Source organism: Drosophila novamexicana, unplaced genomic scaffold (assembly GCF_003285875.2).
Source record: "Drosophila novamexicana strain 15010-1031.04,08,12 unplaced genomic scaffold, DnovRS2.1 tig00000739-arrow-arrow-pilon, whole genome shotgun sequence".
Classification (NCBI taxonomy): Eukaryota; Metazoa; Arthropoda; class Insecta; order Diptera; family Drosophilidae; genus Drosophila; species Drosophila novamexicana.
The window spans coordinates 2040090-2053271 of record NW_020824819.1 but is presented as its reverse complement, the minus strand read 5'-3'; the positions used below and the strand labels follow the sequence as shown (position 1 = coordinate 2053271).

Here is a 13182-nt window from a genome sequence, read left to right as displayed (position 1 = left end):
TAAAATGCGCACATGGCACATGAAGAAGGGGTCGGACGGTTCGACTAGGGGCAGGGCCAAGCTTGGCTAGAATTGGAGTCGGCTTATGGAGCAACAAGTAATGCCAGCTGAAAGAGAGACAAGTCCTGATTGTTGTGCGGCTTGTTTTAACTTTAATTAAGCGCTCATTTCACATTTAAGTACGCATTCATACACAGTTCAAAAAACATATTCGCATAAATTGTATTCGCTTTGGATACTCAGCGTAACGTAACGCCCGTGCTTACCCGATTCGTTCCGTTGCGAATGCGATTCGTTGTGGCATCTCCGCGGCGAACACACTCGCCACTCGACATTCATTTGCCGCCGTGCATTAGTCGCGGCTATTATCGTGTCTGCCTCTCTTTATTATCAATTCTCATCTTTTGTAAGCCCCCGTTCCAGACCACCAAATTGTGTGAAATGTCTGTGCATCTGTGTGTGTGTGTGTGTGTGTCTGTGTGTATCTGTGTGTTTTGTTCTTTTACACGCATATTTCTATTTGGACAGGCTAATGGCGTTGAGTGGCTCTTTGAGTTGGGTGTGAGAATATTAGCAACATTATCATTAACATATTTAAATGCGGATAAGCAAAGCGAATAATGAATGCGAACAGCTCAAAATGAGAGAATGTATAAATAACGATGATGCTTTATGCCGCCAAAGAGTGTATAAAGGAATCAAAGGAATGAAGCTTAACCAAGGTGGAGGCTTGCGTTTTGTTTTTGTTAGCCCCACCATAGCAATTAGTTAAATATAGGAAGAATTAAAGAGCGAATCAGTGATAACCTCTTCTTACCTCTTAATTATGAATAGCTCTTAACTGTCTTCGCCTTTTCTCAGTTCGAGATTTGGAATTAACACATTGTCACCATCATTTCCCCCTTCTACACCCCTTCGGCAGCCTCAACTTTGAGCTAGTGTGTGGTCCTCTTTTAAAAGTTTTGCATCGTCACGTTAACAAGATGATAAACCCCTGACCCGAAAAAAACCCAGAATCAAAAACATATGCATATTGTAGTATGTACACATGCATGCACATACATATGAATTGATATGTATTTATGTATATGTATTATGAGTGTGTATATTTTTGTGACCCAAAAGCAAAAAACGTTGTCATAAACAAAGCCAAAAACTTTTCAACAAACAGTGGCGGGCAGCAGAGCTTGGAGAGGAGTTGCGTCCACTTCAGTGGCACCGCCTACACACGCACACACACACACACACATGTATATATATATATATACACTCAACAACAAACACACAGCCCAATGCATCCATGCTAATCTCTCTTATATTCTGTTCTGCCTGGTACTGAGACCTGGAACTGCCACTGGGACCTGGACAGGGCCTGGGACTGGGATTGGAACTGGGCCTGTTAATGGGTACCGTAGTAGCACTTATTGTTAGCCGAGCAGCTGCCTTGTCGGCAGCCGGAAAAAGTCAATGCGAGGCGCTCCTCAGTCGGTCAGAGTCATAAATTACGCCATCCCGGGGGTGCTATTGAAAAGTGTGTGTACGTAAGTGTGCGTGTGTGCGTCTGTTTGTGTTTGTTGTTGTTGCTGTTGTTTGTTTGTATTGGCCACTGCCCCGAGGTGTTGGGCTCGAACAATTTGCACAGCTCCCTCTGGCCTGTGTCGCCGGCAGAGTCATCTCACAAGGCTGTTGTTTGGCCATGTCAAACGTGTTCATAAATTCCACCTCTTGGCCCAAAAATTCGGCAGAGGAAGTTATTGTTTACTTAAGCACAAACACACACACACACATACACACACGCATATCCATCGACAAGTTTGCGGGCTTCGCCACAGAATGTCTTTTGGCGGTAGACTCTGTGCCGCAGGCCCTGTGATCTCTGCGCCGGGCCACCCAGGCTGCTCGGGCTGCTTGGCCACAAAGGCGCATGCAAATCAAACCACAGGGCACATTACAAGCTGACCCAAGCAGCCGAAACCGCAACAAGCTCAACTAACTGGGCCACTCACCGGCTGACCACCTCAGCTGCACCTGCTGCAGCCACCCCCGACCACGCTTTATAGCTGTCCATAAATTTTATGGCAGCGCCTAGACACAGTTCGGTCCCTGCAGCTATGTCTGGGATAGCCTCCCAGCCCGAGGTGATAAAAATTTCATTACATCACGCAAAAGCGTTGCCCGAAATTGAAAGCAAACTTTACACCAGTGGCAAGTTAATGGCCAGCTTCGACTCTGACTCGACCCGAATCACAGTCGGCCGCTACCTGATGGATGATTGTGGATGTGGGTTGGCGCTGAGCAGGTGGGTCCTAGTGGCAGGTGTTGCGGGTCTGTCTGTTGTCTCACGCGAGCCAGCGTGGGCCTGGGCTAATAATCACATTAACTTTTCCAGATAATCACATTAAATGTTCGACTCGTTTTATTCTTTTTATTTTGCTTTGATTTTTATAGCCCAATAATTTGCACTTCTAGCGGATAGGCGGGCTTTCCGATGGGGGGCTTGGCCTGGCCAAGGAATCGGCTAGATTAATGACGTATATATCTTGCTGCTTGAGTGCCTTGACCTAAATGGTACTTATAAATGCGCTAATTAGAAATGGAGTAAGCTGTTGCAGAATCAGCCATACACACACACACACACACACATTTACACCCAATGGGCCAAAGGAGAGTTGTGCAGGGGGCTCGGTTCGCTTGTATTTACATTTTAAATTGAAAACGCAACTACAAACCGTCCATGGCAACATCACCATAAACGTAATGTGTTTTTTATGGTTTGTCATAGAAATCTACAAGATCATAATTTATGCAACACCCGCTGGCCGCACGGCCCCAATGAACTTGAATTTATGGCCAGGCCAGGCCAAGCCAAGCCAAGTTGGAACTGAAGTCGTCGCAGCGTTAAGGTGATAATATAAAAGAGAAAAACATAAACTGCAAGACGGGCAAAGGGTTCTGGTGCAGGGCGCAGGGGCAGTTGATTGCGTCTGCCTGGAGGCAAAAACGTCAGCAGAGTGGCCAGAGCCAAAGGAGCGCCAAGAGCAGCAGGCACAGACCGAGGCAAATAAATTGCAGCTGCTCGGCCAGGGCGATGAAATACAAATAGAAATACTTGGCAGCTACCGTTGACGTTGCACGTTGCACGTTGCGCGTTGCGCGTTGCACGTTGAGTCTGGCTGCGGATGAAGTTGCCAGAGAGCATCGTGCACTTCACATGTCCTTTAGCTTGTTTGTCTTTCACTCTGACGCTCCTCTGCAGCGAGCTGAAGTGAAGTTGTTTGGCCAGACGACGCGCCACGCAGAGAAACGTCTTGCCAACCTCCATCCGACCAGTCGACCAGTCGAGCATTCGAGCATGGAACCCAAACGAGCTTGCGAATCATGACCATTTGGGCATAAAAATTACCTTGCCTCGCCCTGTCTCGTCTGCAGTTGCAGTTGGCTTGTCTTCTTGTTGTTGACCTTCTATGGCCTGCGAGTTACCTGGCTGCGAGCTGACTTTGGCAGTGCGATTTAATCAGTTGCAAGCACATCTTTCCATCATGAATCTGGCCGCTGCAATAGCTCTTGACTTTTGGGTTAGCCAACTCGTCTGGGCACGACTTACACAAACGCTGCCCGAATCAAATGTGAACAAATTGAATTCGCTTGAGTTATGATGCCCCTTGCTAAAGACATTAGCATGTGCCTTGCTCTGGTCCCGGCCGGATACAAATTGGTAGCACATAAAAAGTTTCTGATGGCAGAGACACACAGCATAGAGGCGTAGATGGGGTAATCATTTGATAGTCAAAGACGCAACCCTTGCCGAAAGCCAACACAGACACCCCAAACGGCCCTAAATCAGCATCAGCTTCAGCTCAGTGGCCACCAATGTCATCATCAGCCGCGGGCAGAGACAGCTAGCCCCAGACAAAAACTCGTACATACATTGATAATAATAAAAATGTCTGTCGTCTGCCTCAAAGTGGGAGTCGGACTCTGGCTCTGTCTGTGGCCTAGTCTTCCGTCTGCGTTTAATGCACAACATATTCATGTGTCAAAAGACAATTTCGGATTTATGGCCTGCGAAATCCCCAGGCTGTTGTCCGACTACGACGACGACGACGAAGTGACGCATAGTGGGCGGCCGAATGGAGTCCGTTGCATTAGCATAGAGAAAAAATATGTTAAGAAAACATAAAATGATATCCACTAGGCGAGACACACATTCAGACATACATTTAAATCCCGCTCAGCTTTTTGGTTTGCATAAATTAGGGCTGAAGAAGGGGTTCGGATCGGTGCTGGGCATGCCGCAATGGGTTAGATACATGGGCCTGGCGTATTTGGGGCGCAAAAATTGCCATTTTTATTCCATTTTTCCTCTTTTTTTTTTTTTGCTCAGTTTGGCACATACAAAGTTTTGGCTTATGCGTCTGCTATGGTATTTTAGGGTTGTAATTGAAATTAAATAGATGTCGTGCCATGAATTCAAATCGCTTTTCTTTTTTGCCTTCTTTTTGGCAAATTCGTTGCATAACAATGGGAAGAGAGTTTTAAACAGTTAAAGAAGCAAAAATATATGTGCAAATATTCACAAAGCTTTGATGTAAGATTGGTCTTAAATATCTTAAAAATAAACATTTGATTCCCTAGAGCTATAAAAAAAACCTCGAAAAACATTCGATTTAAACAAGTTGTGTTCCTGATCCTCTTACTCCTTATCCGTCTATAAAGATAGAGGATATAGGACTTACATATATTCTTCTACATATATTGAGCAACAATACAAATATTACGGAAAACTGATATAAGATTTGCTTCATAGATCAGAAGATCATTTCTTAGTTCTTTTGAGTGTGTGCATAGTCTGAAATATATGAGATAATTGATTCTTAAAGTTCTCGAAAGACTCTAGGCTATCTCGGACTGCTCAGCTATTCGGTTTCTTTTGAAGCCAACCTCTTTAGTTGCCACTTTTGCATTTTACTTTATCAGCATCTTGCCATGCATAACTCCTAGCTGTTATCGCTGTGCTCCGTTCTGGCTTGCCTCCGCTTTTCTTTTACCATTTGCCACTTGTTCACGCTGTTGCAATTTGTAGCTCTTTAAGCATATTTTCACAGCTTCCTTTACACTTTTAGGGTAACTTTTACTTTTTGGGACAACGCCGCGCGTATTTATGTCAGCGTCCAAGCTGAATGTGGCCGGATAAAGAAAATCGATTTTCTCCAACAGCTGCCCAGGTGACAGGCGGAAAAAGGAAAACAGAGCGCAGAACTCAGCTATTGACTATTGTGTGGGAGTGTGGGGCATCGACTTCATTTGTCGAGCAATCAGCTCTAATTAGCGCCAGGCAGGCACTTGAGATGCAAAGCAGTTAGCTGCAGGGGAGGAGTGTCGGCAGGGTGGGGCTGAATAATTTGCTATTATTTGTCCATAATTGGGGTGCGTGGGGTCGCAAAAGTTTTGATGTCTGTGGAATTTTAATTGTGAATGTTTCAGCCGGCGCAACTTTTATGCCAAGCTGGGGCAATTGCTCGACTTGCTTCGCCTTTAAGCAATAATTTTGTAATGTTTCTTTTTCGTCTCGATTAAATGAACTGTTTTTCCAGCTCAGAAGTCTGAGCCCCATTAACCCTTGCGGAGCTATCACAACTTCTCTATCTACCTTGGTTCATTATGCGACAGTATTCATATCTGCAAAACGACATATTCCCTCACCCCCGCCGCACCTCTACCCCATCCCTCTGCTACACCAGAGCGTGGTCCACCAGCAGCCGCTTTCACTAATTACATTTTCAAAGTGCAAACGAAGCGTATGAGGAACCGGGGGAGGGAAAGCGAAAGGGAGTGGAAACGGGAACGGGAGCAGCCTGGTCTGGGTTCGCTCCACTAATTAGTACGACATACACACACATGCATATAAATGCATATGTATAGTCGGTGGACGAATAAGTGGCATAAATTAAAATAAAGTGCATAAGTATTATGCTGCGACTGCGATAAAAATCTAAAATAAACCGCAGCGGCTAGCCCCATGAACAAACACACCGAGGCATGCAACATATGCACAGCAGCAGCAGGGCAAGCAACAAAGCAACAACATCAACATTAATTAAGCATAAACATTTAACCTGCCCCGAGGCACGCCTTCGCACAGCGTCGCGTGTCCGTGAGCCAAGTAAGGGTCCGCTTTGTGTTTTGTTCAAGTCGCATTTTATAATTTTGATTGATTTATTGAGCCCACGCCAGAGCGGCAAGTGGCAAGTGGCAAGGGGCAAGTGGCAACTGGCAAGTGTAGCCGGAGCAGGTATCGAGCAAGGCGCCAGCTGTAGGCCGATCCCCACGAGAGCGACTCGTATATATTTCTAAATTTAATTTAATTAAATGCATTGCAAGGCGACGGGCCAGCGAGCAGCGATCCACAGACCTGTCATAACTATCCGATACACCTATCTGATATGTAGGTAAAAAGATAGCCAGGTGTTTTTCAGGGTAGATATTCGTAGGAAAGCTTAACAAGTAGTTTATTTTGGATTAGCTAACATGCATATGGGTTGAATAGGTGCTGTTCAGCTGGCAGCTATCTACAAAAGCACCCAACTTTGCATAATAGATTTTAAAGATTGCATTCAAGTTTAAATGGAGGGTAAAAGAAATACAAATGTAAAGGAATATATAAATATTACATATAATATTATGCCCTACAGAAACTAAGTACATATCGATATGCCGGGTTTTGGTTAGGAATAACACTCAGATTGGGTTAGTCTCACACATATTAATTGAATAATCAGCTCGGCTTATAAGCAGGTCTCTGAGATTTATCTGTGCACAAAACGCTACTCGAGTAAGACTTCAGTCAAGTATTGGTGATGTGGCGATTCAAAAGTTGAATATCAATTCCTAAAAGTGTACTTTAAGGTAAAACTCTTCTTTGTTGCCCAACTTGTTTGTCGATTTTGATTGATTTGGGGTGGATGCAATAAGAAATTGTCTGGCATTGGAAGCTGTTGCTGGGGCTCGGCTATTTAACTCCTTCAATATGTCACCGAAATGTCTAAGTGGACAGATAATGCAGAGTCTGGTGGCAGAAACAGTCGGCTGCTTGGCCATGGCCATTGCTCGAAGAAAATCAATTTGACAAAGTAAAGAAAACTGTTATCCCTGGTGATTGATTATGCAGCCGACTCAAGTGACTGGCCAAAAGTTGCTCGGCTGCTTCGATTGGGTCACCAGGCGTATCATTAATTTCCTGAGCGGCGGGATGGACGCCATGTTAGTCGCCGTTACGGACATGCATCTAAAGTCTTTCTGCTTTCGTTTCATTGCAGGCGTTTCCGCGGAGCTCTACTATGTGCGGGAGGGCGCCATCAATGACTACGCGCTGAACTTTGCGGTGCCGGTGCCGGCGAACATAAGCGATGTTACGTTTACCTGGCAGTCGCTCGTGGAGCATCCATTGCCCTATAGCATCAATGTGGCCACCTCGGATGTGGGTGTTCTGCCACGGCCGATGCTGAACATCTCGCGCATTGGCGATGTGCCCCAGGAGCCACAGACATGGGGCGTCAGCCTCAAGTGCTCGGGCACGCGGGCAGCGGAGGTGACCGTTACCATCAGCGTAGAGGTTATACTGGACCGGGCGACCAACAACAACACGAATCTCATCTTTAAACGTAAGAAAATTTGCTTGAAGGACGAGCCAAACGACGCACGGGAGGAATACGATGACGAGGAACCACTGCATCCGGACCTGACTGGTCACGACGATATTCACTACACGGAACACAACGAAGACACCGCAGAGCACGTCATATCCGACGGTCATGTGCCCTCCAATGTGGAGCATGGAAAGGCGACCGAGAGACACCGTGTGGTGGTGACTGAGCCAACCGTGGTTGTGGGACGAGGTGCTGGCGGGGCAGGCTCGAACAATGAGTACGATCCACTCTTGCGGGAAACTCTCGTGCCTCCCACCAGCGGACTGATCACTTTGATAGTGGGCGGCATTTTGGCACTGGTGCTCGTCTCGACACTCATATTGATAGCCTACTGCGCAAAGGGGCCCTCGAAGCGACATCCCTCGAACGGCGTGCATCTGATTAAGACCTCCAGCTTCCAGCGCCTGCCCACCATTTCCTCTACGGCACACAATTCGATCTATGTCTGCCCCTCGACCATCACACCCACATATGCGACGCTGACGCGGCCCTTTCGCGAATATGAGCATGAGCCTGAGGAGTTCAACCGCCGTCTCCAGGAGCTGACAGTCCAAAAATGTCGCGTGCGCCTCTCCTGCCTCGTCCAAGAGGGAAACTTTGGGCGCATCTATCGCGGCACTTATAACGACTGCCAGGAGGTTCTGGTCAAGACTGTGGCGCAGCATGCAAGCCAGCTACAAGTGAATCTTCTGCTTCAAGAATCCATGATGCTATATGAGGCAACACACCCCAATGTCCTAGCTGTGCTCGGAATTTCTATTGAGGACTTTGCCACACCATTCGTGCTCTATGCCGCCACCGGCAGTGTTCGCAATTTAAAGACCTTCCTGCAGGACCCGTCGTATGCCAGAAGCGTTACCACCATTCAAACGGTGCTAATGGCCTCCCAGCTGGCCATGGCCATGGAGCATTTGCACAACCATGGAGTCATTCATAAGGATATTGCGGCCAGGAACTGTGTGTAAGTAGGGCGGAGACCGTCAAACATTATCCAACCTATTCTCTGGTTCGTTATCTTTGATTTGTAATTCGTCTAATCGACCACTTGCGAACCTCTGCTCTTCGTTTCCTTCAGCATTGATGATCAGCTGCGCGTGAAGTTAACCGACAGCGCCCTCAGCCGCGACCTCTTCTCCGGTGACTACAACTGCTTGGGAGATGGGGAGTATCGACCCATCAAGTGGCTGTCGCTCGAGGCACTGCAGAAGTCGCACTACAACGAGGGAAGCGATGTTTGGTCCTTTGGGGTGCTCATGTGGGAGATGTGCACATTGGGCAAGCTTCCCTACGCCGAGATCGATCCGTATGAAATGGAGCATTATCTAAAGGACGGCTATAGACTGGCACAGCCCTTCAACTGCCCCGACGAACTGTGAGTATCAACTAGCTAAAAGGCTCTCATCCCACACAGAAAATTGAATGGTTGCCTTCCTTTGCTCTGGTACTTGCAGTTTCACTATTATGGCCTACTGCTGGGCCTCCATGCCCGCCGAGCGACCCTCGTTCAGTCAGCTTCAGATCTGCCTATCGGAGTTCCATACACAGATCACCAGATATGTTTAACCTGCGGTAATGAAGCACACCAAGACCTGTAAATATAACAAAAGGCGACGTCGTAAGATTTCGCAGCAAACGACGTCCGCAACTTTGTTTCCAAAGACATATTTAAATTAAAGCGCCTAAAGGGCGTCTAAGAAGCGATAATGTGGGAGATATGGATACGAGTGAGGGCCCATTGTTGTCCCCCACAATAAATAGTTACTTACTAATTGTAGTAGTCGCTGGATCGATAGGAGGCAACATACCACGGTTCAGAAAAGTCGCAAAGTTGTGCACTGCTCCATATTAAGCAGTTAGGTAATTAGGATTAGGATAGGATGCTACGAAAATCGAAAAAACAAGTGACATTTAAATGCAAGAAACATAGTAGTTGAACGTAAACACCAGAATACATTTTAGAGAGACACATTCACGAAAGAAAACCCAGTTAAGGATTCCCTGAGAGTCACCACATAAGCTAAATCATTTGCATAACATAACATTATATATAGATACATAGCTAAAGACAAGACCGATAATAAGTTACACAACCCTAGGCTAGGCGTATACGAGCGTTGGCCAGGTTTAGCGGGATACTTTGGCGGAGCTCGGGCAGAAATTTGACGTTTTGAAACAGCAAAATATATATTATCGAATATATAGAATATCTATGTAAATGTATTTATATGTGTATGTATATGTATATGTGTAAGAGCGTAGTGCTAGAAAACTCGAATCTAATGTATTTAATTAATGTTAATGACTTCATGTCAAAATCCAACGGTGCACTACAGAACTTCCCTATTTAGTTCACCAGCATCCAAGATCCCAGGGACTTTCGAGTCGAGCCTACAATTTTGATTGTTACTTGAAAGTTTTGTAATATACTTAAGCATTTCGCATTAGTTTTATGTTCTCCTTTATGAGTTTTATTTTAAGAATAACGAAAGAAAACGATTTCAATAAACGTCCGTGCATGAAATTCAAAACCAAAGAAATGCATTCGCGAATTGCCTCCGTCTGAAGGGGGAAATGGAAAATGGGAAATGGAACGACAGTTAAGTAAAATATTCTTGTGTAAGTATATCGCTAACGATTGAGCCCCAGCCACGCCCATCACTTACCCTAAAACAACTTGTGCTAAGAGCAATGCGTTGTTTGGGCTTAAAGTGCGGAGGCGACGCTGCCACAACCAAGTGGGCTGGGTTAACCATCTGCAGCCCGCACACACGCACACACACAGAACGAGCCAATCCCTTTGCCAGCCCAAGCGTGCTGGCTACACAAAAGGCATGTAATGCCAACTGCCTATTTGAGGAGTGGAAGCGGGAGCAGAGGCCGAAGCGGAAATGAGCGCAATAGCAGGAGGTGCCTGCCCACACCTGTACGTGGAGAGCCTGTCGAGCGCGTGCAGAGCTTATGAGGTAGACGCCATTTCATGGTATGCCCTTTGATGGCCGCACTGACACTACTTAGTTTTTGGCACGTCATGGCGCGGCACGATGTTGCCCGTGTCCTTTTTAATATGCCTGTCACAGCGTCAGCTAGTCCAGAGACTAGTTTCGTGTCCTTCCTCCTTCCTGCCTGCTGCGTGCTGCTTTCTATTTCATTTTTTGGCTCTACTTCACGATGGCAACGTCTTTAAAAAACGCTCCGAGACGCAGTTCTGAGGCACGTGCCCCAGCTAAGATGCGAGGCATTTAACCAAAGCCACTATCAAAATCAAAAGCTAACACAAAAGCTGTTACAGTAAAGCCTCTGCATAACGACAACACATAACACTAAGATTCAAGATTACAAGCTTATAACAATATATGCTTAAACTATTTACTTTTATTTAGGCGATGTTAGATGATCAACTTTTCTTTTGTATCAACTTTTATTAGGTGTATCTGTAACTATACTTTTTTCATAATAATTATTTATTTTCTTTTTGATTAGTTGGTTTTAAATTTGTAGATTTTTTATAAATCTTCCATTTCATGACTAAAACCATTTCCCGCTACTGGTAAAGTTAATGTTTGCCAACTGCTATAGAAACATTTTTTTATCTTTATACATACATCCTGTGGTGAAACGGAAATCAAAGGACCAATTATATAGATGCGCTATTCACAGAGTTAAAGAGCTTTCCGTTTGCTGGTGCGATTATAAAGAGAAGTGAATCAGAAAGCCGAAAGGCAAACTTTGAACAGTTTCGTTTCAATCAAATTAAAGCGCTCCAGCAAATTGACAAAAGATATTAAGTTATTAAAAACAACGCGAGTCGATACAGAATTTTTTTCGGCTGGAATATTGCCATAAAAGTCACACAACTAAAACAGAAAACGAGCCGAAAGGGGGGCTGAACTCATTGAAACTTGAGCTCCAACAACAAACACACACATGGGGAAAACGAATGGAAAATGCAGAGAGAGAAAAAAAAGGGCAAAATTGAAAAACAAAAAGCAACTGGGAACTTTGTTGTTGGTCAACACTCTAAGCCAAAAATCAACAAATATAAAAAATTTCATAGCACGTGAGGCAGCATTTCAATTTTTCAGTAGCTGGTGCGCGCAAAAACTTTGACAGCGTCGACCGCCCCTCTTGCCCCTAACCACGCCCACCACACTCCAAAAGCCAGCAGCAACAACAACTAGAACAACAACAACAACAACAACAACAAGAGCCAAAAACAAAATTACGACAGGTAGTCGTCAGTCTGGAATCGGTCCACAGTTCCCCCATGGAGCCATTGCCAGCCCTGCGGCTACCCCAGGTGATGTTTGAACTTTCAACGGATGAGCTCGACCAGTGGCGGCCGGCTGGTTATTGGGGGGGTGGGGATTGGTAGCGAAGGGGATGGCAACAACTGCAGCAACTTTTTGCCAAAATGGGTCGGTCGCATGGCCTCAAAATTGATTACTTTGTGGAGGGGGCGACGCAGTTTCAGTTTTTTGGTTGCCATTTTGAAGCTGTTGATTATGACCACAAGGCATTAGCACAAAAATAAATATTTACCTTTGAAATTATTAAGCAAAGTTTTCTGATATCGGTGGTTACCTGTGGCACAGCTAAACTGGCGAACGGGTCGCAGCCCTGTTCTGTTTCGGAGCCGGGGTCGGGGTGTAGTCAGGATTGTTCTAAATTGTAGAAAAGTTTGATGTTTTTCTGATTGCAAAACTAATTAAAAAGTTGACGAAACTCATTTGGAATTGCCTTAAAGATTTAATTCGTGCAAAGGGTTCAGTGATGATTTTCAGTTTTTTATCGTCGTCAAGGAGCTAGCCTCTGGCTCAAGCTAATCACATCTTGCTCTTGGCAACTTTTCGAGTTGCGCGCCAACTTTAAGAATGCACATAATCAATGTCGAACTATTTGACTTTAGCTGCTTATTGGACTCTCTTAAGGCGCTCGCCTTGAAACTTTTCAATTCCGCTCCGCTCCCCCCACCTACCTAAACTAAGAAATGCCAAATGCAGAAATTGTTTTTCAATTTCTTTTCTATTTTGCAATACATAAAACACGAGCTGAGGCAAATGGAGCAACATTAGCATACAACTTTTCTTGTTATTTTTTATGTGAAAAATTTTCAAAAACTCGCCAAGGGTTGCGAGTGTGGGTTCGAGTTTGGGTTCGGCAAGAAGCAACTAACTGCAAAGCCAAGGAAGCGGAAACGGAAAGCATACAACGCAGACAAACGCCAACAAATTCGATGGCGGCTAAGAGGAATCACGCAACTGCCATTGCCCTTTTATCTCTGCGACTCAGGACTGCCGATGAGCCAAGCACTTGCAATTGAAAGCGGCGGGCGGACTAGGATTCCGAGTCGATGTCGATGGCGCGACGTAGACCAGACAAAAGTGAAAACAGTCGCGTCGCGGCAAAATACATAATAATGACATGGAAGGAAATCATTTTCATTTGCAAGCCATCGCTTCATTGCTCCCCATACCCC

At 45.4% G+C, this 13182-nt stretch overlaps 1 protein-coding gene across 1 annotated transcript; it reads left to right on the top strand.

Annotated features, from left to right (window-relative positions):
* Nucleotides 1-6699: 6699 nt before the first annotated feature.
* On the top strand, nt 6700-9479 carry LOC115763485 (tyrosine-protein kinase Drl). Its single transcript, XM_030706070.1, has 3 exons — nt 6700-8667; nt 8782-9078; nt 9158-9479. The coding sequence occupies exons 1-3, from the start codon at nt 7163-7165 to the stop codon at nt 9267-9269; spliced, it is 1914 nt and encodes a 637-aa protein (XP_030561930.1). The 5' UTR covers nt 6700-7162; the 3' UTR covers nt 9270-9479.
* The last annotated feature ends 3703 nt before the right edge of the window (nt 9480-13182 follow it).